We start from the raw sequence: 20,530 nt of genomic DNA, 5'->3' as shown, positions 1-20,530 counted from the left end.
GATACAACCTTGGATGGACAATAAGAGATCATTTAGAAAGACATTACAGAAGACAGGAACTGGCAAAGAGTCAGGTATACCAAACTGAAAAGAAAAGAAGCATGCTGAAGAATTAGGTTAAAAAAACATCAGAGAAGGAAATGGAAAAGTAAGTCAGTGGAGTCAATGACTCCTTGTTACTTGCTATCATGTATACTTTATTGTTATGATACCTTATATCAACTAACTAGTATTACTGAGAGTGTAGGACAATACCCTAAGCCCTCTACTAAGTATTGCTTCTTGAGTTACTAACATTCCACAGCAGCTCAATCTACCAAAACGTTTGAAGTTCAAACACAAATGAGATTACCTTTAACTGCTTTTCCTTTTCTTGAACAATGACCCGGATGATCATGAGTACATTTAAAGAGTAAATCAGTAGAATTATCAGGGGCAACACTTGGCCCAGGAACTCAAGGAAGTTGTCAGAAACAAAACGTGGGAATGGAAACCTCTTTACAATGACAGTGAGTGAATTAAAGAACATCTTTCCATGGTCTCTCGCATGATATAGCATGATGGCTTTATCTACGGCATGCTGAATGGCTAGGAAGCCTTCAGAAATGTAGCCTAAATGAGAAAGCAAAGGACACTATATATAGACTGAAAAATATCTCACAGAGAAAGAAAGCAAATGTCAACTTTGTTCAGGTAGGACAATACTTTTCATCTAGAACAATGGCACACATCTATAGCGCCACTTCTGGCACTTAATGCACACTTTGTGAACTAAATGTACTTCTTACCTTATTTCTGTGCCTTTTCCACCTCCTTCCAAATCGATATATTATATGACAATTGATAGGCTAGAAACATTTAACAACTAAACAGAAAGTAGGTTTATTTAAATAGCGAGCTATAAACAACTTTAAAAGATTCTAAACTTCCATAAATTGGAAAGCTTAAGAAATGAACTATAATAGATCAGCATAGGAGTAGGACCTTGAATCTCTGTTTACATAAATTATCTTGACTATAGACACTACACTATATATGTAATTTATAAAACTGGTTATCCAAAAACTTAAGCTATAATAGAGGCTATTAAAAGACTTGAATGCAAACCGCCAAATAAGAAAAAATACACATTTTTCTTATGATGACATACCTCAATCCAACTTGTAGGAGGAAAAGAACAGTCTCTGGAAACCATGTTATGGTTTATGTGAATTTAAAAAACAAAATTATTATTGGGTGGTTTATTTTTTTGTTTACATAGAGAGAAAAAAAGGATTTTAAAGTATTTTGCATGATATTCTTATCTATTCCTGAAATAATCAGGGCAAAGAAATATAAACAAACAAATAAAACTCACAGAACTCTTCTATGTTGAGAAAAAGACTGTAACAATTCTGCTTCCTCAAGTCAGTTTATTTCAAATGGCGTAGGAAAGCCAGTATTAATTATCATAGAATTTTATAGCTAGAGGAGATCTTAAATAATGTGTAATAAAATTTCCACATTCTACAAATAAGAAAACTGAGTCCCAGAGAAGTAAAGGGACTTTCCTAGCTTACAGTTAGTGAATAGTAGAGCTGAGACTACAGCTTGGTGTTTTCATGCATAGGTCAGTACTTTTTCTACTATCATTCACTATTTCTCATACATGTAGAAGTTCCTCTAAGCCAGACTTACTAAATATCATGATAATCTGATTTTGCTAATTACTAAATTACTCAGAAACATGTCTTCAATTCATCTTCTTTGCTTTTTTTTTTTTTTGGTTCTCTGAAAGAAAACCTTCCTGAAAGAATGAGTTTGTTTTCCTCAAACAGTTCCTCCATTTATGTTTTTTTTTCTAGCTCAATTCTCTTACTCTGATTTGTCTTTAGTTGTGGTATTGGATGCTATTTCTAAATAATCTCACCTCACAAGTTAACGCAATCTGGTTTTTCACAGGGGCCAGACTCTTTTTGAACCATAACTATCAAATTACAAATAGTTCAAACATTTAACAGATACAAAAATAGCCTAAACACAAAATTTTTTCATAGATAAAAAGATACAACATTAGTTACTAAAGGTAATCATTTGAGTTTTAAATAAAATAAACATGCTTGAAATAATTCTCACCAGGATTTCCCCCATCACTCAAAAGATGATTCCGGGGTCCTGGTGATGGGTAAAGTGGAAAGAGAAGGGCTGTGCGCCAGCCTTCTGGCTCCTTTGGCATCAAGAAAAGTCTTCCTGTTACCAAGGTGTTTCTTGGAGAAAAACTAAAACGCAGGTGGTATCTAGTCTACAAGAAATAATTAGAAAACAGGTTCAGGGAGATATAGAAAGTAAAGAAGAAAGATTTAAACCAAAGAAAGATTGCAACTATTTAAGAAGTTCCATATAGGGGCAGCTAGGTGGTGCAGTGAGTAGAGCACTGGCCAATTCAGCCTCAGACACTTGACACACTCACTAGCTGTGTGACCTTGGCCAAGTCACTTAACCCCAATTGCCCTGCCTTCCCCCCGCAAAAAGAAAAAAAATGTTAAAAAAAAAGAAGTTCCATATAGTGTCAAAGTGAGTAAGAACTACATATGCTAGGTTAGGGCTGTCAAAAACGCAGCCCGAAGTTGGATTTACGTGGCCCACCTACAAATGCTTTAGTAAATGAAGCCGAGCTACTGCAGAGCTCTCACAAAAATGGCAAATAAAAATATATTGTCTATTGTTTCAATAAAAACCTAAGGTTGGACAGCCCTGTGCTAGGTAAAGACAACAACTCTGACATGGTAGGTAGGTAGTACAATGGACAGAATTCTAGGCTTGGAGTCAGGGAGATCTGAATTCAAATCATGCCTCAGATACTCAGCTTTGTGACCCTGGGCAAGTTACTTAACCTCTCTAGCCCAAGTTTTCTTATCTATAAAATGAGGGAGTTGAACTCAATGGCCTTTAAAGTGTGTTTCGTAATTAAATTAAAAAAACATTAAGCGCCTATTCATAAAGACACTGGGCTAGGTACTAGGAACACAAAGAAAAAAATGGTAAGAGTCCTTACCCCTAAAGAGCTTTCATTCTATGGGGACTACAACAAGCACATAATAACAGACAAAATAAATATAAGGCAATTGGAGGAGAGGTGGTAATGGCTTGGGGGATAATGAAAGGCTCTCAGGTAAGAGGTTTCATTTGAGCTGAGCTATGAAGGAAACCAGGGATTCTTTTTTGTTTTTATATATATTTTTTAACTTGGGATTCTAAGAAGCACAGATGCATAGGAAAGCCTGTGCAAAGGCATCATGAAAGGGAATGAAATGTCACCTATAAGGAAGAGCAAGGCCAGTTTGGCTGGACTGAAGGAGGTGGGAAAGGAAGTAATGAATAAGACTCAAAAGTTGGAGCCAGATCATAAAGGGCTTTAAAAGTCAAGCTGGTGTGTGTGTGTGTGTGTGTGTGTGTGTGTGTGTGAAAGAGAGAGAGAGAGAGACAGAGACAGAGAGAGAGAGAGAGAGAGAGACACACACACACACACACACACACACACACGTCATAGAAAAAAGGTGACACCTGGGAAATACTGTGAAGAAACCTAGAGATTTTTCTGAGGTAAGCAAGATAAGCAAGGAGTACATGGAATGTACCACAAGTACAAAGGTACACAAGCAATATATGGAATGCCATGTAGGTACAGCTACCAGGCCAGGTTGACTTGGAGTATATGAAGGGGAGTAATATAAAATAAGTAAGTGGGATCCAGATTGTGATTGGTTTCACTATTTCATTGAGGCAGTACTCTACATAAAACCTTACAGCCAAAGTCCTGTAACGACAAGTGAGGCACTTGTAGTGTGGAGCAGTTGCTCCAGTGGGGAATGAGATAGGGAGTTGATATATGAAAGGAATCAAGATTGTTGAAAAGTAATGATAGGGAGAGGATTCTGGGAAGATTGAGGAATAGGTCAGAAGATTCTAAGCTCTCCAGATTTCCCCTATAAATAACATAAAATAGCACCACAGGGCGAAGGTAGAGTGGTAAAAATAAACACCAATTGGGGCAGAACAGTGGGCCTTCTGGCACAACTGGAGAAGGACTGAGGTTTGGTCCCTGTGAAGTGTAAATACCTCTAGGCGACTTCTGCCGAAACAGCAAGCTGAATGAACCCTAGGGTTACCTGGGTTGACAAGAAGCCTCAGCTCCAGCCATAGGAATTTTCACCTGCCAGACAGGGTAGGGAGTCTCATGTCTGAGTGGTGGAAGACTGAGGGAACCTCTGCTGATAAAGGTATACCAGGCCCAGCTGTGCTACTGAGATGCTGGGGGGGGGGGGGCAAGCAAGAAGGAACCAGCACATGCCTGGTGAGTGCAGAAGCAGTGGGTGGGATGCTGTTGGCTGTGGGCACTAACAGGAGAGCAGAGTTCCTACTTTTAGTTCCAGGCTGGAGGACAGAACTGAAGGAGGATCTGAGGCCAGAGACACCATCCCCCATACCCCAGGATTAGAGGTAGTTACAATAATAAGCTTCTACAAATAAAAAAAGGGCAGGCTAAGAAATAGAAATAGAAAATTACTATGGGAATAGAGAAGACAAGAGTTCATTTTCAGAGGAAGATACTGAAGCAAAAAAAAAAGCCTCTTCTACCCCAAAGGGCAATGTCAAATGGTAACCTGCCCCCCAAAAAGACTTTAAAAATCAAATGACTTCTCAATGGGAGGGGGAGGAAGGAAGAGAATTTGGAACTCAAAGTTGAAAAACAAATGCTAAAAATTGTTTTTACATGTAACTGGGTGAAAATAAAATATTAAATAAAAAAACAAATGAGAGAGATTGAAGGAAAAAATAATCCAAAGAAAACAAGAAGATTATGAAAAGAAAGTCAACCAACTGGAAAAGGAGATCTGGAATATTAGGGAAGAAAAGGATTCCTTGAAAATTAGAATTGGGCAAGGGGAAGCCAGTGAAGTTATAAGAGACCAAGGAATAATGAAGCAATGTAAAGAATAAAAAAACAGAAGAGAAAGTGAAACATTTCATAAGAAAAACAACTGATCTGGAGAACAGATCAAGAAGAGAAAACATAAGGATCATTGGACTACCTAAAAACTATGAACAAAAAAAGAATCTGATACAATAATACAAGAAATTATAGAAGAAAATTGTCCACAAGTATTACAACAACAGAGGAAAGTAAAAATAGAAAAAACTATCCACTGATCACCACATCAAAGAGATCCTATGAGGAAAACTTATAGGAATATCATAGGTAAATTCCAAAATCCCCAGCTCAAGGAGAAAATATTATGAGAAATAAGAAAAAAACAATTCAAATATGATGGAGCCACAATTAGAATTCACACAAGACCTAGCAGTGGCTCCACTAAAAGACCACAGGTCTTGGAATACTATATACTGAAGATCAAAAGAAGTGGGGTTGTGGCCAAAAACATCCTATCCAGCAAAGTTAATCATAATCCTGAATGAAAAAATGGACATTCAACAAATAGCCGGACTTCCAGGATTTTATTGTAAAAAGACCTGAACTCAACAGAAAATCTGACATACAAAAATTCAAGGGAAATATAAGTAAACATCAAAGACCAATTACAAGGGACTCAATAAGGACAAAATGTTTACTTTTTATATGAGGAAATGTAAACCATATGTGAAAGACTACAATTAGTAATTCGGTAGTTCGAAAAAAAGACTGGGGTAGAGCTGAGTATGATGTGATTCTATAAAGTAACACCATCTAAGAAAAGGTGAAAATAGTAATTATCTTATACAAATGAGGTATGAGAAGAAGAAATCACACAGGAAATAGATGGGGGAGGAGGGCTGGTAGTTCTGGAATCTTACTTTCACTGGGAATTGGTTAAAGCAGGAATGATACATATATATCTTGAAGGGTATAAAAGTCTTCTAAATTCAGAAAGAAATGAAAGGCTAAAGGGGTAGGGAGGGGAGAATGATAAGGGAGGGAAAGAGGGTGAGAGAATAGGATAATGCAGGGTATAGAAAGGTGTTTAGACTAATGGGAATGGGATAAAGAGGGAATAAGATATATATTTGGAAGGCTATAAGTCTTCTAAATTCAGATAGAGGGTGGTAAAGGGAAAGGTGGGGAGAGGATAAGGGAAGGATCTTTGGAGGGGGGGTTTCTTAAGTAACAGGACGGCAAGGTAGCAGGTAGAAGTAAAGGAGAGGACTCAGGAGGGACAGGAAATAAGATATACACACAAATATAACAAAGATCAGGATTTGAATTTATTAAGGAAAAAACAGTAAGGGTAGTAGTCATTTAACTCAAAGTTAAAACTAAAATAGATTTAATCAAAAGAGAAAAATAGGGAAACTACACTATATGTCAGTCGATCAATATCCTAAAGAGTATAGGGTTGGAATATTGCTGTGGTGTAGTAAATGAGTTGGTGGACTTAGAAAAATATGGAGGGGCAGTTAGGTGGCACAGTGAGTAGAGAACTGGCCTGGGAGTCAGGAGGACCTGAGTACAAATCTGGCCTCAAACATTTGACACACTTATTAACTGTGTGACCTTGGGCAAGTCACTTAACCCCAATTGTCCTGCCTTCCTCCCTCCAAAAAACAAAAAATATGGAAAGACTTGGACTTATGAAGATGTTATCCACCCTCAGAGAAATAGAGGATAAATAGGTATAGCACAGTTCTGCATAGGTGCATATGAATATATATGTCTATACATGAGTATGGTTATATATATCTAAGTATATGTATATGTATGTAAATGTATGTATGTAGATATATGTGTATGAATGTGTGTATATATGCACATGCATAGACATACATACACATATATATGTGGGTATATTTCTATATGTGGGCTTAATTGTAGCCTTCTTGGGGGAAGGGGAGGAGGAAAGGGGACAAAAAGAACAAAGTAAACAGTGCCCAGCAGAGAACAAAAGAAAACTTACAAGGAAGCAAAGCAAAGATGGATGGCTCTGAATACAATGTGTAGTATTTATTATATAGGCTTTCTTGAAATGGAAATTTATTGCTGTATATTTTGAATCCTCTCTTACATTCTGCTAATACACATGGCAGTGCTTTTTTTTTCTTATTTTGTATTTAAGCTTTAGTATTTAAGTTTATGTTTCTTTTTTCTTTTCTTATTGTATATTTAGGTTTTATATTTAAGTTTAAAATAAATTAATTTAAAACAAACTAAGAGAAAAAAAGAAAAGTAATGATAGCCTAGCTGAGGTCATGTGCCATCAATTTCTGAGTGTGTAAAATTAGTCATGTATTGGGAGCTCTCTCATTTCCCATTCCCAATAGACTATGACCTCCCTGAAGAGAAGGAAATGTTTTCTTTTTATCACCTGACATAGTGTCTGGCACATAAAAAGTTAATAAACACTTTCTGATGGACACTCCACACCTCAAAGCTTCTATGTCTCTGTCCTTTTTCCTTTTGCTTCAGTCTTGCAGATCTAAACTTGAGTATATACTCTCTTATCTCATTAGATAATGATGAGGATACTAAAATTAAAAAGGCAAGAAAGATGTTAGGTCAAAAGAAATGAGGCTTACCTCATGGAAGAGCAAGCAGGTAAAGGTAAGAAGTCTAGGTGGTTAGGAATTAGCAATCCAGGTTTGGAAAGGAAGAAAAAAAAAAGGTCCAGGAACTTATGCAAATAGTTTAGGAAACAAAGAGATAAAAATGTAAGCCAGAGGCTGGCCAATAAGGAAGGCTTAAAATACAGATTTTAAACCTCTCAAAATCCCACCCCTTACCTAACAGTAAAACGAATGATCATGTAACAAATACGGTGATAAATCAACTACCCAATTTTCATTGGAAACCAAGAAATGATGACTACAGTTGAAGGCCTTTGAGCCTTCATGGTGTCTTCAACTCCATTAAATTCCTGGTATCAAGTTAAACAATGATTGGTACATTTCAGTCAATTATTTCCTCACCTTAATTGGCAGGGGTTGGAATTTGTGGCTAAAGGCATGTTCAAAAACAATGGCCGCCAGCACATTGGAAGACTCATTGTGAAATCTGATGTAATCATCAAAAGCCTGCTCTGAAGAAAAGCCTCGAGCTGTGGAGAAAAAAATCATGCAGTGAGCTATCTAGATAAAGGTAATAATTAATGTTTCATTACCCTGTCTATTTGAGGAGATGTGGGAGTTTCAGATCACTTAAGGATGGGTTTATCAAAATTTCCAAGGAATGGCAAACTTCCAAAACTAAAACCCTACAAAACTTCTTCCTTCCAACTTAACTTTCCTTTGCAAAAAGTTTCTATTCTAACCATCAACTTGACCCTCTTTTCCTGATGACTTCATTTTCACAGACATAGAACCACAGAGCTGAGAGCTACCCCAGAAATCATTTAGTCCAACCTGCTCATTTTACAGGTTATGTTTTTGTTGGCTATCCTGGGAAAGAACTCACGTTTTAATTTCATCCTCAAGTTTTATCTAGTTCAGGGCTGTCCACAATACAGCCCACAGTGCGATTTCATGTGGCCTACCTGTGGGTTTTAATTTTCATGAGTGAAAAAATAAAATAATAATTTGCATGGAATGCATATTAGATTTTTTAATTCCATCACTAATAAATAATCTCATTGATGTTGATTTTCTTTGGTGTTTTTAAGTAGTATTATGGACAGAACATATTGCACAGAATTTTCAATCAATCTGTGGGATGTATTCCATCTGTACAATGCAGAGTAGGAGCAGTATGCACCTACCTTTATACTGTTATGCTGTCACTTTGTTGTTCCGTGTTTGCTTTTGTGCTTTGCACCTTTGCCTGTCATACTGATGATGCACATTCCCCCACTTTCTATTAGGGTACTGTATTTTTTATTCTGGGTGTGGCTCTAGAATAATTATTTTATTTTAATGAGGCCCTAAGATAACCTAAGGTTGGACAGCCCTGATCTAGTTCATAATTTTATATTTATGAGATAACTGGAGATTTCTTTCCTAGAGTACCCATAGTTATAGGACTTAGTATAAGTTACAACACACATGAACGTGATCTACAAATTCATTTAGTAACATATTTTGTAGAAATTCCTCTCTTCATATTTCCTAACCTTTCATATTGGTGCCTAAAAACTCCTGCGCTGTTCTAGTGATACGTCTCACCACATCACTGTTGGATGGCACATAAACCAGTTCCCATGGGCTAGGCCTCCTTGGAAGACTTCGGAAAAATGAGGGTAGGGTTGCGATTTGTTGAACATTGTAACTGACAGAGTCCACATGCTCTGTGGGAATATACTTGCGAAACATCAAAAGCATAATAGCAAACAGCAATTCCAGGATGACTTCTAAGAATGTAACTATCCATAGCCGCCTCTGGTAGAGAAATTGAAAACACACATAGAGGGAACATAGTCAATTCTCTTACATTTAGAATTCCTTATTTTCTTCTAGCCTTAAACCACTACATCCAACGCTTTGTGGTCTGAAAAGTATAAAGGTCTGCCATTCAAGAATACCCTCCCTCTCTAGTTACATATTCTTCACTCATCCCTTTCTACCTGAAGGCACTACATTAGGCACCTTTGGGAACTGACTCCTGCTCTAACAGGACGCACATCAATACTCCCTAGTCTCAGAAATCAAGGTCTCGGTGCCAGTGTCCTGCATTTGTTCCCATGCCTATTTTGCCTAGACCCTTGGATTTCTGTGGCTCTGCCAGGCTGTTTGCCAGACCTTTGACCATCTAGGGACTAGATTCTAGCTCATCTTACTCTTTTTGGTATATGAATCCTACTGATTTTTGCCTACCTATATATAGAGTGGTTGATTCTGTGTTTGCTCCAACAATCATTATATGTGATTGACTACAAATACTGGGTTGACTTCCTGGTATTTGACCTATTTCTTCCCTAGACCTTCAATTTTTCCTGTTCTTCTGACTTCCTCTGACTTCCTCTATCCAGACCTTAACTTACATTTCTGGACTCCTGGCCACGAATGTGATTACTGGCCAGATCTGGTTTAAACCCTGGTTCTACTGATCTTGTCTCCTCCTAAAAACATAATCTATAGCCACTCAAAGTCCCAGCATCAATAAAAAGAAATAATAGACACCAGAAATGAGAGCATCAGACTTTCTTTTTCCTTGGGCAATTAGTTCCTCAGGTTTTCTCAAGGTTATCTATACTTACCTTTATAATGTAATTCTTCCAGAGAAGCAGCAAAAATTGTCGGGACAATAAACCGCATCTTCCCATGGTGAAAAGTTCATCACTAGGCCAGATATAAGAGGAGATATTTAGAATATCTAACCAAAGTTAGTCTCCTACTCTTCTACTCACTCTCTTATTTTCTGTTTCTTTTTCCCACCCTCAAAGTTAACAGACAGAACACTACATTTAATAAGAAAAACTCATTATTTTGTGTCCGTCCCAGGTTATTTTTCTTTATTGTAGGTTCTTTTACAAAATCCTTGAGTGAAACTTGTTTTTTTTTTCTTATGCAAGCTCCATCATAAGTATCATGTCTCCATATGAGCCAAGGAATGAATTTGTATTTTCTGAAAACTTGGATTCAGGGAGTTTTCTATATTATCCATCCTTGGCCAAGCCAGAGCCAAGATAAAACTAAGTGCTGAAGTGGTAGTCAGAATACAGTATTTCCCAGAATCTTAGCTGTGGTCTCTACAAGTATGGACATGGGGAACTATATGTGGGATCAGCAGAGTTCACTGCACTGGAGAATACTTTTACCATGTCTTCTTTGAAACAAACTTTAACAGGAACTTAGAAACACATGACTCCCACCATGCTTCTCCCACAAAAACTATAACCACTAACATACGTGTGTGTGTGTGTGTGTGTGTGTGTGTGTGTGTGTGTGTGTGTGTATCCTTGGGTTTATAGACCAGTCTATGAAAAATCAAAAGATTTAGGAGGGGTGACTGGACTAACAATTATCTTTGTGGAGTCTAGAATGTATTACGATATATAAAACAACTTTTGATACTTAACCTTTTTGCTCAAAAAAGAGGCAGCAGAAAGATCTGGAGTCGAGGCTTGCCTTTGACACATACTAGCTGTGTGGCTATGGGCACATCATTTTATCTCTTTGAGTTGCAAGTTACATAAGAATTGCTAATCTGTATTGATAGGAGGAGTTTATACTATGGGAGTCCCCTGAAATAACAGAGCCAAATTTAATAAAAAGAATTCTCAGAACACCACATATATACTAGTAGTTAAATTGATTTCAAATACAGCAGCTACTTAAAGCAACAGTAAAAAAAAGAGCATTGACTTCACAATTTCCAATTTTAGTGGCAAGAAGCACGTGCCCTTGCATTCACCTCAATAATGCATGTTTTCTAAGACTCAATCTCTTCATGTATTTAATCCAGTGCCCCCCCCACCTACATGCTGAGAACAGAGCCAAAATTAACAAAGTTACAAATCAAGGAATATGGTAGAAAAATGAGCAAACAACAAAAAAGAAGCTGACCATTAAAAGTTACCATGGTGACAGGGAAGATTATGACAAAAACTTAGAAGACAATGAAGTCAAAACAGCTACAAGTGAAGCCTTAAAGGAAAAAATGTTAATTGGACACAAACCCAACAAGAATTTCTAGAAGAGCTAAAATGTTTTGTTCAGAATTAAAAAAGAGTAGTAGAGAAAAAATTAGATAAATAACTAAAATAAAAGGAAGAAAATAATGAAAAGCCAGGATCTTGGTAAAAGAGGCACAAAAAATATTGAAAAAACCCTTAAGAAACAAAACAGGCCAAATGGAAAAAGAGGTACAAAAATTCACTGATGAAAGTAACGCCTTAAAAAGTAGAATTGGCCAATGGAAAAAGAGGTACAGAAGCTCAATGAAGAAAATAATTCCCTAAAAATTAAAACTGGATAAGCAGAAACTAATGACTCCTGGAAACATCAAGAAACAATAAAAAAAGACAAAAGGATGAAAAAAAACAACAAAATGATAAATATCTCATTGTAAAACAACTGACTTGGATAATAGATTGAGGAGAGATAATGTAAGAATTATTAGCCTAGACTTCTTCATATTTCAAAACTGCCCAAATATCCTTGAATCATAGGGTAAAACAGAAATGGAAAGAATCCACCAATCACCTCCTGAAAAAGATCCTAACCAGAAAGGTTACAGCCAAATGCCAGAGCTCCCAGGTCAAAGAGAAAATACTTCAAGCAACCAGAAGGAAACCATTTAAATACTGTGGAGTCACAGTCAGGATCACAGAAGATTTAGCAGCTACCACATTAAAGGAGTGGAGGATTTAGAATAAGATATTCCAGAAGGCAAAAGAGCTGGGACTGCAACCAAGAATAACCTACCCAGCAAAACTCAGTATAATCCTTCTAAGGGGAAAGGGGAATCTTTAATGAAATAGAGGACATTAAAACATTCCTGTTGAAAAGACCAGAGCTGAATATAAAATCTGCCTTTCAAATACAAGACTCAAGAGAAGCATAAAAAGGTAAACATGAAAGAGAAATCAGAAGGGATTCAATAAAGTTTAAACTGTCTATATTTCTATATGAGAAAGAAATACATGTATCTTCTAAGAACTTTATTATTATTAGGGCAGGTAGAAGAGTTCTACATAGAAAGCAGATGCAGGAGTAGGTGGATTATGTTGGGATGATGCAAAAAATGGATAAACAAAAAAGAGGGATGCACTGGAAAAAGAGGGAATGGAGTGACAGAATGAGGAAAATTATCTCACATAAAAAAACCCATGCAAATAAGAGCTTATACAGTGGAGGGGAAAATGGAGGGGAGGGGTGGGGCATGCAATGGTTGAACTTCACTTACATCTACATTGGTTCAAAGAGGGAAAATATGCATATATATATACACACATACCTATATATTTAAATTAAATACATATATGTATATATAAATATATATACACACATATGCACACATACTCAATTGGTAACAGAAATCCCAGCAAGGAAACAGGAAGAGAAGGGGGCAAGAAAAAGGGGGAAGAAATGATACAAGGGAGGGCTGATAAAAAAAGGCAGTGGTCAGAAGCAAAACAGACTTTGGAGGAGGGGCAGAATAAACAGAGAGAGAAGGATAAAGAGAACAAAATAGGACAGAGAGAAATGCAGAGCTAGTAATCATAACTGTGAATGTGAATGAACTTGTCCATAAAATGGAAGCAGATAACAGAATGGACTAGAAACCAGAATCTAACAATACATTGTTGGCAAGAAATGCACTTGAAATAGAAAGACATATACAGAGTTAAAATAAGGAGATGGAACAGGATCTGTCATTCTTTAGCTAAAGTTAAAAAAGGCAGGGGTAGAAATCATGATCTCCAACAAAATTAAAGCAAAAATAGACATAAGCAAAGAAATCACATCTTGCTAAAAGGAACCACAGACAATGATGTAATAGGAATACTAAACAAATGACATAAAGATTGCCTTATAACTCTAATAATCTCACACCTGGACTACTGCACTAGCCTCCAGGTTAGTCTCCCTGCTTCAACTCTCTACCCACGCTAGTCTAGCTTTTACTCGTCAGTCAAATTGATCTTCCTAAAGCAGAAGTCTGAGAATATAAACCCCCTTCCCTTCCTTTCATTTAATAAATTTCAGTGGTTCCCTACTACTTTCAGCATCAAATACATTCTGTTTGGCTTTTAAAGACCTTCATAACCACCTGTCCCCTTCCTACTTTTCCAGTCTTCTTACACCTTATTCTCCCCTCCACATGTTCTTCAGTCTAGTGACTCTGGCCTCCTTGACGTTCCTTAAACAGGACATTTCATCTCCCAACTCCAGGCATTTTCACTGGCTATCTCCCATGCCTAGAATGTTCTCCCTCCTCCTCTCATCTTCTAGCTTCCTTGGCTTTCTTTAAGTCCCAGTTAGTTAAAAATGGGACTCACCTTCCCAATTCCCTTTAATTCTAGTATATTTCCTCTGTTGATTATTTGCAATTTATCCAGTCTGTAGCTTGTTCATACATAGTTGTCTGCATGTTGTCTCTTCCATTTGACTGTGAGCTCCTTGAGAGGTGGGGCCATTTTTTTGTTTTGTTTTATTTTGCCTTTCTTTGTATTACCAGTGCTTAGCACAGTGTTTGGCACATAGCAGTCACTTACAAATGCTGGTTGACTACATTTTATTTGACCTGACTCTCTAGGTAAGGAAGAAAAAGACATGTATTGGGAAATGAAGGTGAAGTAAAATCATTAATAATGTATTAATTTTAAAGAAGAAATTCCTTCACAGTAATCAGTGTATACCAATAAGCACTTATTGAGCACCTAATATGTGCCAGACACTACATTAGGCAATAGAAATAAAAGTATAAAAGTGCAACAGTATCTATTTTCTAGGAGCTTACATTCTATGGGTTACTTCAACAACTGGATGTACTATGAAGAAGCATTTGTTGCAGCACATGGTAAAAACATTACCTGAACCTTTGGCAAAAAGAGATATTAAGTTTACTACAATCAATCTACAGCTGATGACAACACAGCCACCCCATGCTAAAATCATTCTGGGTTCTAACTATCATGGTAACAATGGCACTCTCTATATCAGTAGAAACATTCCTGCGTCTTGACCATGATATAAGAACAGTACAACACACAATCCTAGTTCAGAAGATACACATCTTGCTTATAGTAATGACATAACATACGCTAGAGATCAAAATCATTATCTCTGTTTTTCTTATACCATTCTACTGGCTCACCAGGTGTCACCTGATCAGGTCCATAATATTTAAAATTTGGCAGAGTTTTTACATAATCCTGATTTAGGACTGTATTTTAAAAGTATAGGAAATGATCCTTTTTCCATGGAAACTAAGAATTTGAAGCAGATCACTCTATGTCATTAGAAGAAAAATTTGAAGTCAATGAAGAAAGTGATAACTGGTTTATAGCCCAGTGAACCATTGATATCCACCAATATTAATATTTTTGGAAGTTCCCCTCAAAAGCCTGGTACAGGGCCACTCTTGAAGCCAGGTGCAACAGCACTCTGAGGGAGATTTATGGAATACAGAGAAGAGCTGCGCAGTCAGATTGGGTAGAGTGCAATCCATGTCCCTTTAGGAAGTTCCTCCAGTGATGAAATCATAGTTCCAAAGAAGCATTGAAGAAGTACATATTTTATGCAGCTAGAAGACATATTGATCATCTTGTCCACTACACTCATTTTGTAGATGAAGAAAGTATGGACTAAAAGAATTTCTACAGAATAAACCACAGATTTCTTAGGGTGACATTTAAGGTTCTCCATTTCTATCTTTCTAGCCTTATTTCACACTATGCCACGGTCAAAATGAACTACTTCATCATTCCTAAAACAAGGTCTGCATCTTCACACCTCATTGCCTTTGCTCACTGGTCCTCCTCTCCTTTTCCATTTTGAATTCCCTTCCCCATCTCTGCCTAACAAAATTCTACTTGTCTTAAAGTCCCAAATCAAATGCCACTCCCTCCATTAAGTCTTAAGTCTCATTTCTTTCTTATTTGTGTTTTCTCCTCCATTAGAATGTATGTTCTTAGAGAGCAGGGACTATCTCTGGTATTCTGTTGATAACCCCAGCACTTACCATAAAGATTCACATATAGTAAATGTTTATTAATGGTTTTTTGTTCATTCACTCCCATAGACAAAAGTAATCTCTATTTCTTCCTCCTCCTAAGTACTATAGCACTGTCAATATATTTCTTACATCAATTACTTGTTTTTACATTGTATTCTGATTACCCATGTATCTTTTATCTTCTACATTATAAATTCTTTAAGGAAGAGTCCTAAACATTAGTTTTTATCCCTCATAGCAAACATCCATAATAGCGACTTGCACACAAAAGATGCTCAACAAATGTGTGTTGAACTGAATTATATTGTTCAAGGTCACAGCTAAATAACTGCAGAATGAAGACTCCCAGATCTCCTAATTGCCTAGAACAACATATGACCATACCACCAGCCCTTTGTCTATAACAACAAAGCACCTCAAAGTTCACAAAGTGCTTAAAAATATAATATTATTTTATTTTTACCATATTCTTAGAAGGTAGGTGCTATTATAATCTTTTTTATGGAAAAGGAAATTGAGACAGAGGTTAAGGGACTTGCCAGGGTCACAATGCCAGTAAAGCATCTGAGGCAGGATTTGAACTCAGGTCTTCCTGACTCCAGGTCAAGGGCTCTACCCAGAACCTGTGTGCACATGACCAGGGATCAGGTGATAAACAAAAAATCAGACTCACCTCACACATCTAAAAATACCATCTTAATCCAGCCTGCGTTTAGTTTCATTTTTTTTTTCCATCTGAGGTTTCAAAGATACAATATGGATTCCCTCCCCATCAAATTCCCAAGTGGCTAATGGAGAGTTTTTTATCCCAATGCGGCTTTGATTTCCATGGTAGGAATGAATCTCAGTTCACTCAATATGAATTCTTCTCAATCTCCCATAACACATACTTTGATAGAAAGGAAAGATCCCTTCTCTTAGAACTCCCTCCCCTTAAGGTTCATTCCTTAAGAAATTTCTGATTCCCCTCTCTTACCCTGGAGAGAGATCTCCTATTCAGCTTCCACTGTTCCATTTCTTTCAGTCTTCTACTTCCTTTTTATTTCTTACAAAATGCACCAAAATGAAGACAGAGAACATGTTTAATAAATAACCTGTTGGGAATGGGAAGGACTATAGAAAGGGAGACTTGGGGGGTATCTGAAGGAAGCTGAGATACTAATGGACACACAGACCACAACACTAGGTATACATATGCTGTAGTATGAAGAGAGGTATATGGGACATAATGGTATTGGAACGAAAAAGTCGGGGAGGAGGTTGTAGGGACAATGGCATAAAGATCAGAAAAATGGTAAGAAACATTAGGAAAAGCTTTTTTCCCCAGGACTTCTTATCCTGGAGGGAGAGGGTACTCAATTAGTTGGCTATGATTTTTAAATGAAGAATAAGTTAAGATGCTTACACAATATTCCACAACATTCCCCCAAAATAATTTCTAAAACCTCCACAACAGGAACACTGTGGAAAAATATAGATTCATTATAGTTTTTGTACAACAAAAACAAGCAGTGTAGGTATGACTTTCAAATACAAGACCAATATAAATTTTATTCTTCAGGAGGTAGTCATTTTGACGAGAATCAGTGAGATTCAATGCTTTGCTTACTTGTGTACTTCTTGCTGACTTTTGATCTAACAATGTGTCCCTGTTCTGGTTTTGCCTTAAAGAATTGGGAGTTTGGTAGACAATGGCACCTTATTATTGAATCATAAACATTGCAAAGGACTTTATGAGAACATCTGTTCCAGCCCCACTGCTTTCAGGCTGGTAAAAGGCACTACTTCATTACAAAATCAGAAGCCCCGAAAAATTAATTTATCCAGTTACTATAGAGGTTAGACACAATAATCTTATACCTCTAATTGCTGAAAAGGCTCGAATCAGTATGAGCAAGTTTAAACATTCAGAAGAAAGTAGAATCAAGTTGGTAATAGTGCAGAAAAATGAGATATTTTGTGACACAGAGTAAAAATCGGAGTAAATGCGGGGATGGATTGAACAATATTCTAAATTTTCCTCAAGTTTTCTAAAATTGAGTTTTCTATATCTGCTTAACACAATAGAGCACTAGATTTGAAAAGTATTAGCTACCTCAATCATCTTCTTTGGTATTATATGTTTTTTTATAAACTAGCATACTCATGCACTGAATTCCTAGTTCATGGTTGTAAAGTTATAATTATTGTCTAAATAAAATATGATTCTAAGTTTAATATGCTAAATATGATAACTCTTATGAGCAAACCAAGCTCCTAAACTAAAAATTTAACAAAAATTTATTCAAAGCCAGCTATAATCACATCACTATGCTAAACACTGGCAATACAAAGATGAAATGTGATACTCCTTCCTCCAATGTGTACCTTCTAGTGGGAGAATACAATACAGCAAAAGAGAAATCCAGAGTGCTGTAGGAAAATATGAAGAGGAAGAAAAAAAACTTTCATCTGAGGAAGAAGGGTATCAGAAATCCATTAAGAAGTTGGCACCTGACCTGATCCTTGAAAAAAAGAGAATTTTGAAAGAAAGTGAAAAAAAATGTGTAAGTCCTAGCTGCCCTTAATGCACAAAACAGCATGTGACTCTGGGGAGTAGACAGATTTAGCTAGAACACAAAGTGCATGAAGGGAACCAAAATGAAATAAAACTGGAAAAATAGGTTGAAACCAGAATGTGGAATGAAAACACCAGATCATGCAGGGCCTTGCTAAGTTAAGGAGTTTGTCTTTTTTTTCTAGAGGCAATTGTTGTTCACTCTTGTCTGACTCTTCAAGGCCCCATTTGGGGTTTTGTTGGCAAGATATCGGAATAGTTTGCCATTTCCTTCTCCAGGTCATTTTACAGATGAGGAGCTGAGACAAACAAGGTTAAGTGACTTGCCCAGGGTCACACAGCTAGTAAGTATCTGAGGCCAGATTTGAACTCAGGAAGATAAATCTTCCTGACTTCAGGCTTGGCACTCTACCCACACCCTAGACCTCTAGCTTCTAGAGAAAATTAGGAACCACTAAGTAATAATCAGGACAGCTTATCCTGGGGAAAAGTAATAAAGGTATGAACTAGGGTGATGGCAGTTGTGAGTAGAGAGAATAGAACAGATGTGAGAGCTATTATGGAAGCATAACTGACAGGAGTGAGTAAATAAATGTATGGGAGAGTTGAGTCAAAGACAGAAAAACAGCTGAGTCAAAGATAAGTACTAGATTTCAAGCCTGGGCAACTGGCAGGATGGCAACAAAACATCCCCCAAATAGGCAAGTTAGTAGAAGAGGAAGAGTTGGGGGAAAGATAATGTAATCAAGATAGGGGTAGAGTGAAATGAGTACTGACTCTGGAGTCAGAGTCAGAGAGGACCTGAGTTCAAATTCCACTTGGGCACATCACAACCTCCCTGGGCCTCAGTTTCCTGGATTAAAAAAAAAAAAAAAGAAGAAGAGAGAGGAGGGCCCTGGACTTCTGTGACCTTTGGCAAGTCACAACCTCCCTGGGCCTCGGTTTCCTGGCTTACTAAAGCAAGTCACAACTTCCCTGGGCCTCAGTTTCCTGGCTTATTCTTTTTTTTGGGGGGGGGGGGGCAGGTAGTAGAGGGAGGGGTCAGATTAGGTGGCCTCCTAGGTCCACTGTAGATCTAGATCCTCGGTCTTGAAACCTGAGATACTTAAGGGGCATCTGAGTGGAGAGGCAGAGATGGAGCCTGGTTATGAAGACTTGGGAATGATCTTCATCCCAGACAGGGGACATAATCGGGAACATGATGGAGGAGAAAGCAAATGGATCTGCAGGGAGAGGCGGAGGGTTTAAATCCTGCCCGGGGCCCTGACCGGTTGTCCTGGATGACCTTGGGATCCATGTCCCTTGACCTCTCCAGACCTCCGGGTCCAAGGTGACCAGACGGGCCCTGACGGTCTCTTCCAGCCCCAAATCCCGGCCACCTCCAGGACCCCTTGGAATTTTGGCTCTCCGACCCATTCCCAATTTTCCAGGCATGATTCAAGCTAGACAGGCGGAAAGGTAGAGGCTGGGAAGACCTTCGGGTTTGGGGGGGTGAGGGGGCGGGACGAGCGGCGCAGAAAGGGAGCAGGCCCACCGTACAAGTCCAAGGAGAGGGGAGCCCCGGAGTGGGGGGCGGCACTCACCAAGCCGTTAGAACGAGAGGTGAGAAGCCAGCCTTCTTCCCCCTCCCCCAACTGAGAACTCGCGAGAGTCTCCTCCCCCTCCCTCCCCCCATTGTCTTCCACCCCCCCGCCCACTCCCCCTCCTCCTAGCTCCAGCCGGTCTCCCCAAACACGCACCACCGCTGCACCTCCGCCACCGAGAGAAGGCGCGAGAGGACTATGGGAAGTGGGCACTACCGGGGCGCGGGCGGGGCGCGCTGCTGCTCTCCCCCCTCCCAACGGCCTCTCGGCCGGTCACGTGACGCCCGAGAGGGCGGGAGGGGGGAGCGTGCGCAGGGAGCTGGAGAGCCGTAGAGTCTGGGGAGCTGGGACTGCGGGCGCCACGGTCGTCTCTTGTCCGGTTGTTTTTCAGGCCTGTCCAACCCCTCGTGACCGCGTTTGGGGTTTTCTTGGCAAAGATACCGCCATCTCACCCCCCCCCCCATGTGGGAGGCCTGGTACTCCGCCTGGGACTGCACCATAGGGCGGGTGGGGACTCCTTTGAAGGGATGAAAAAAGCTCCAGACGAAGACATTTCCTTTTAAAACAGTGGGATGGCGTCTACTCAGAGTCCCCCCAAAGAATGGACTCTTTAGCCCATAATCCTCATCAGAAAGGTCTGCTGCGCGTACCTGGGCACAAGTCACCGAACCTCCATGGGGGTCATCACAGAGCCTTCTTGCCAGGACTATTGTGAGGAAAAACGAGATACTTCTGCAGTGCTTTACAAACCTTAAAGAGCTCCGTAAACGCTGGCTCCCACATGCACACAGCCTCCACAACCGATGG

The 20,530-nt window shown here is 38.6% G+C and overlaps 1 protein-coding gene across 1 annotated transcript in view; it reads right to left on the bottom strand.

Moving 5' to 3' along the window:
• The window catches only part of LOC118834192 (ATP-binding cassette sub-family A member 3-like), a 351,631-nt gene extending 331,669 nt beyond the window's left edge, over positions 1-19,962 (bottom strand). Inside the window, exons 1-7 of the mRNA XM_036741640.1 lie at positions 19,880-19,962; positions 16,560-16,628; positions 10,158-10,239; positions 9,075-9,339; positions 7,939-8,066; positions 2,116-2,281; positions 353-612 (exon numbers count right to left, since the gene is read on the bottom strand). Of these exons, the coding sequence (XP_036597535.1) occupies positions 353-612; positions 2,116-2,281; positions 7,939-8,066; positions 9,075-9,339; positions 10,158-10,223 (885 nt within the window). The 5' untranslated portion in view covers positions 10,224-10,239; positions 16,560-16,628; positions 19,880-19,962. The remainder of the gene's footprint in view (positions 1-352; positions 613-2,115; positions 2,282-7,938; positions 8,067-9,074; positions 9,340-10,157; positions 10,240-16,559; positions 16,629-19,879) is intronic.
• Between the last annotated feature and the right edge of the window lie 568 nt (positions 19,963-20,530).

Source organism: Trichosurus vulpecula, chromosome 1 (assembly GCF_011100635.1).
Source record: "Trichosurus vulpecula isolate mTriVul1 chromosome 1, mTriVul1.pri, whole genome shotgun sequence".
In the NCBI taxonomy this organism is placed as follows: Eukaryota; Metazoa; Chordata; class Mammalia; order Diprotodontia; family Phalangeridae; genus Trichosurus; species Trichosurus vulpecula.
The sequence above is the reverse complement of the archived record's forward strand: the minus strand, read 5'-3'. Positions and strand labels throughout refer to the sequence as shown.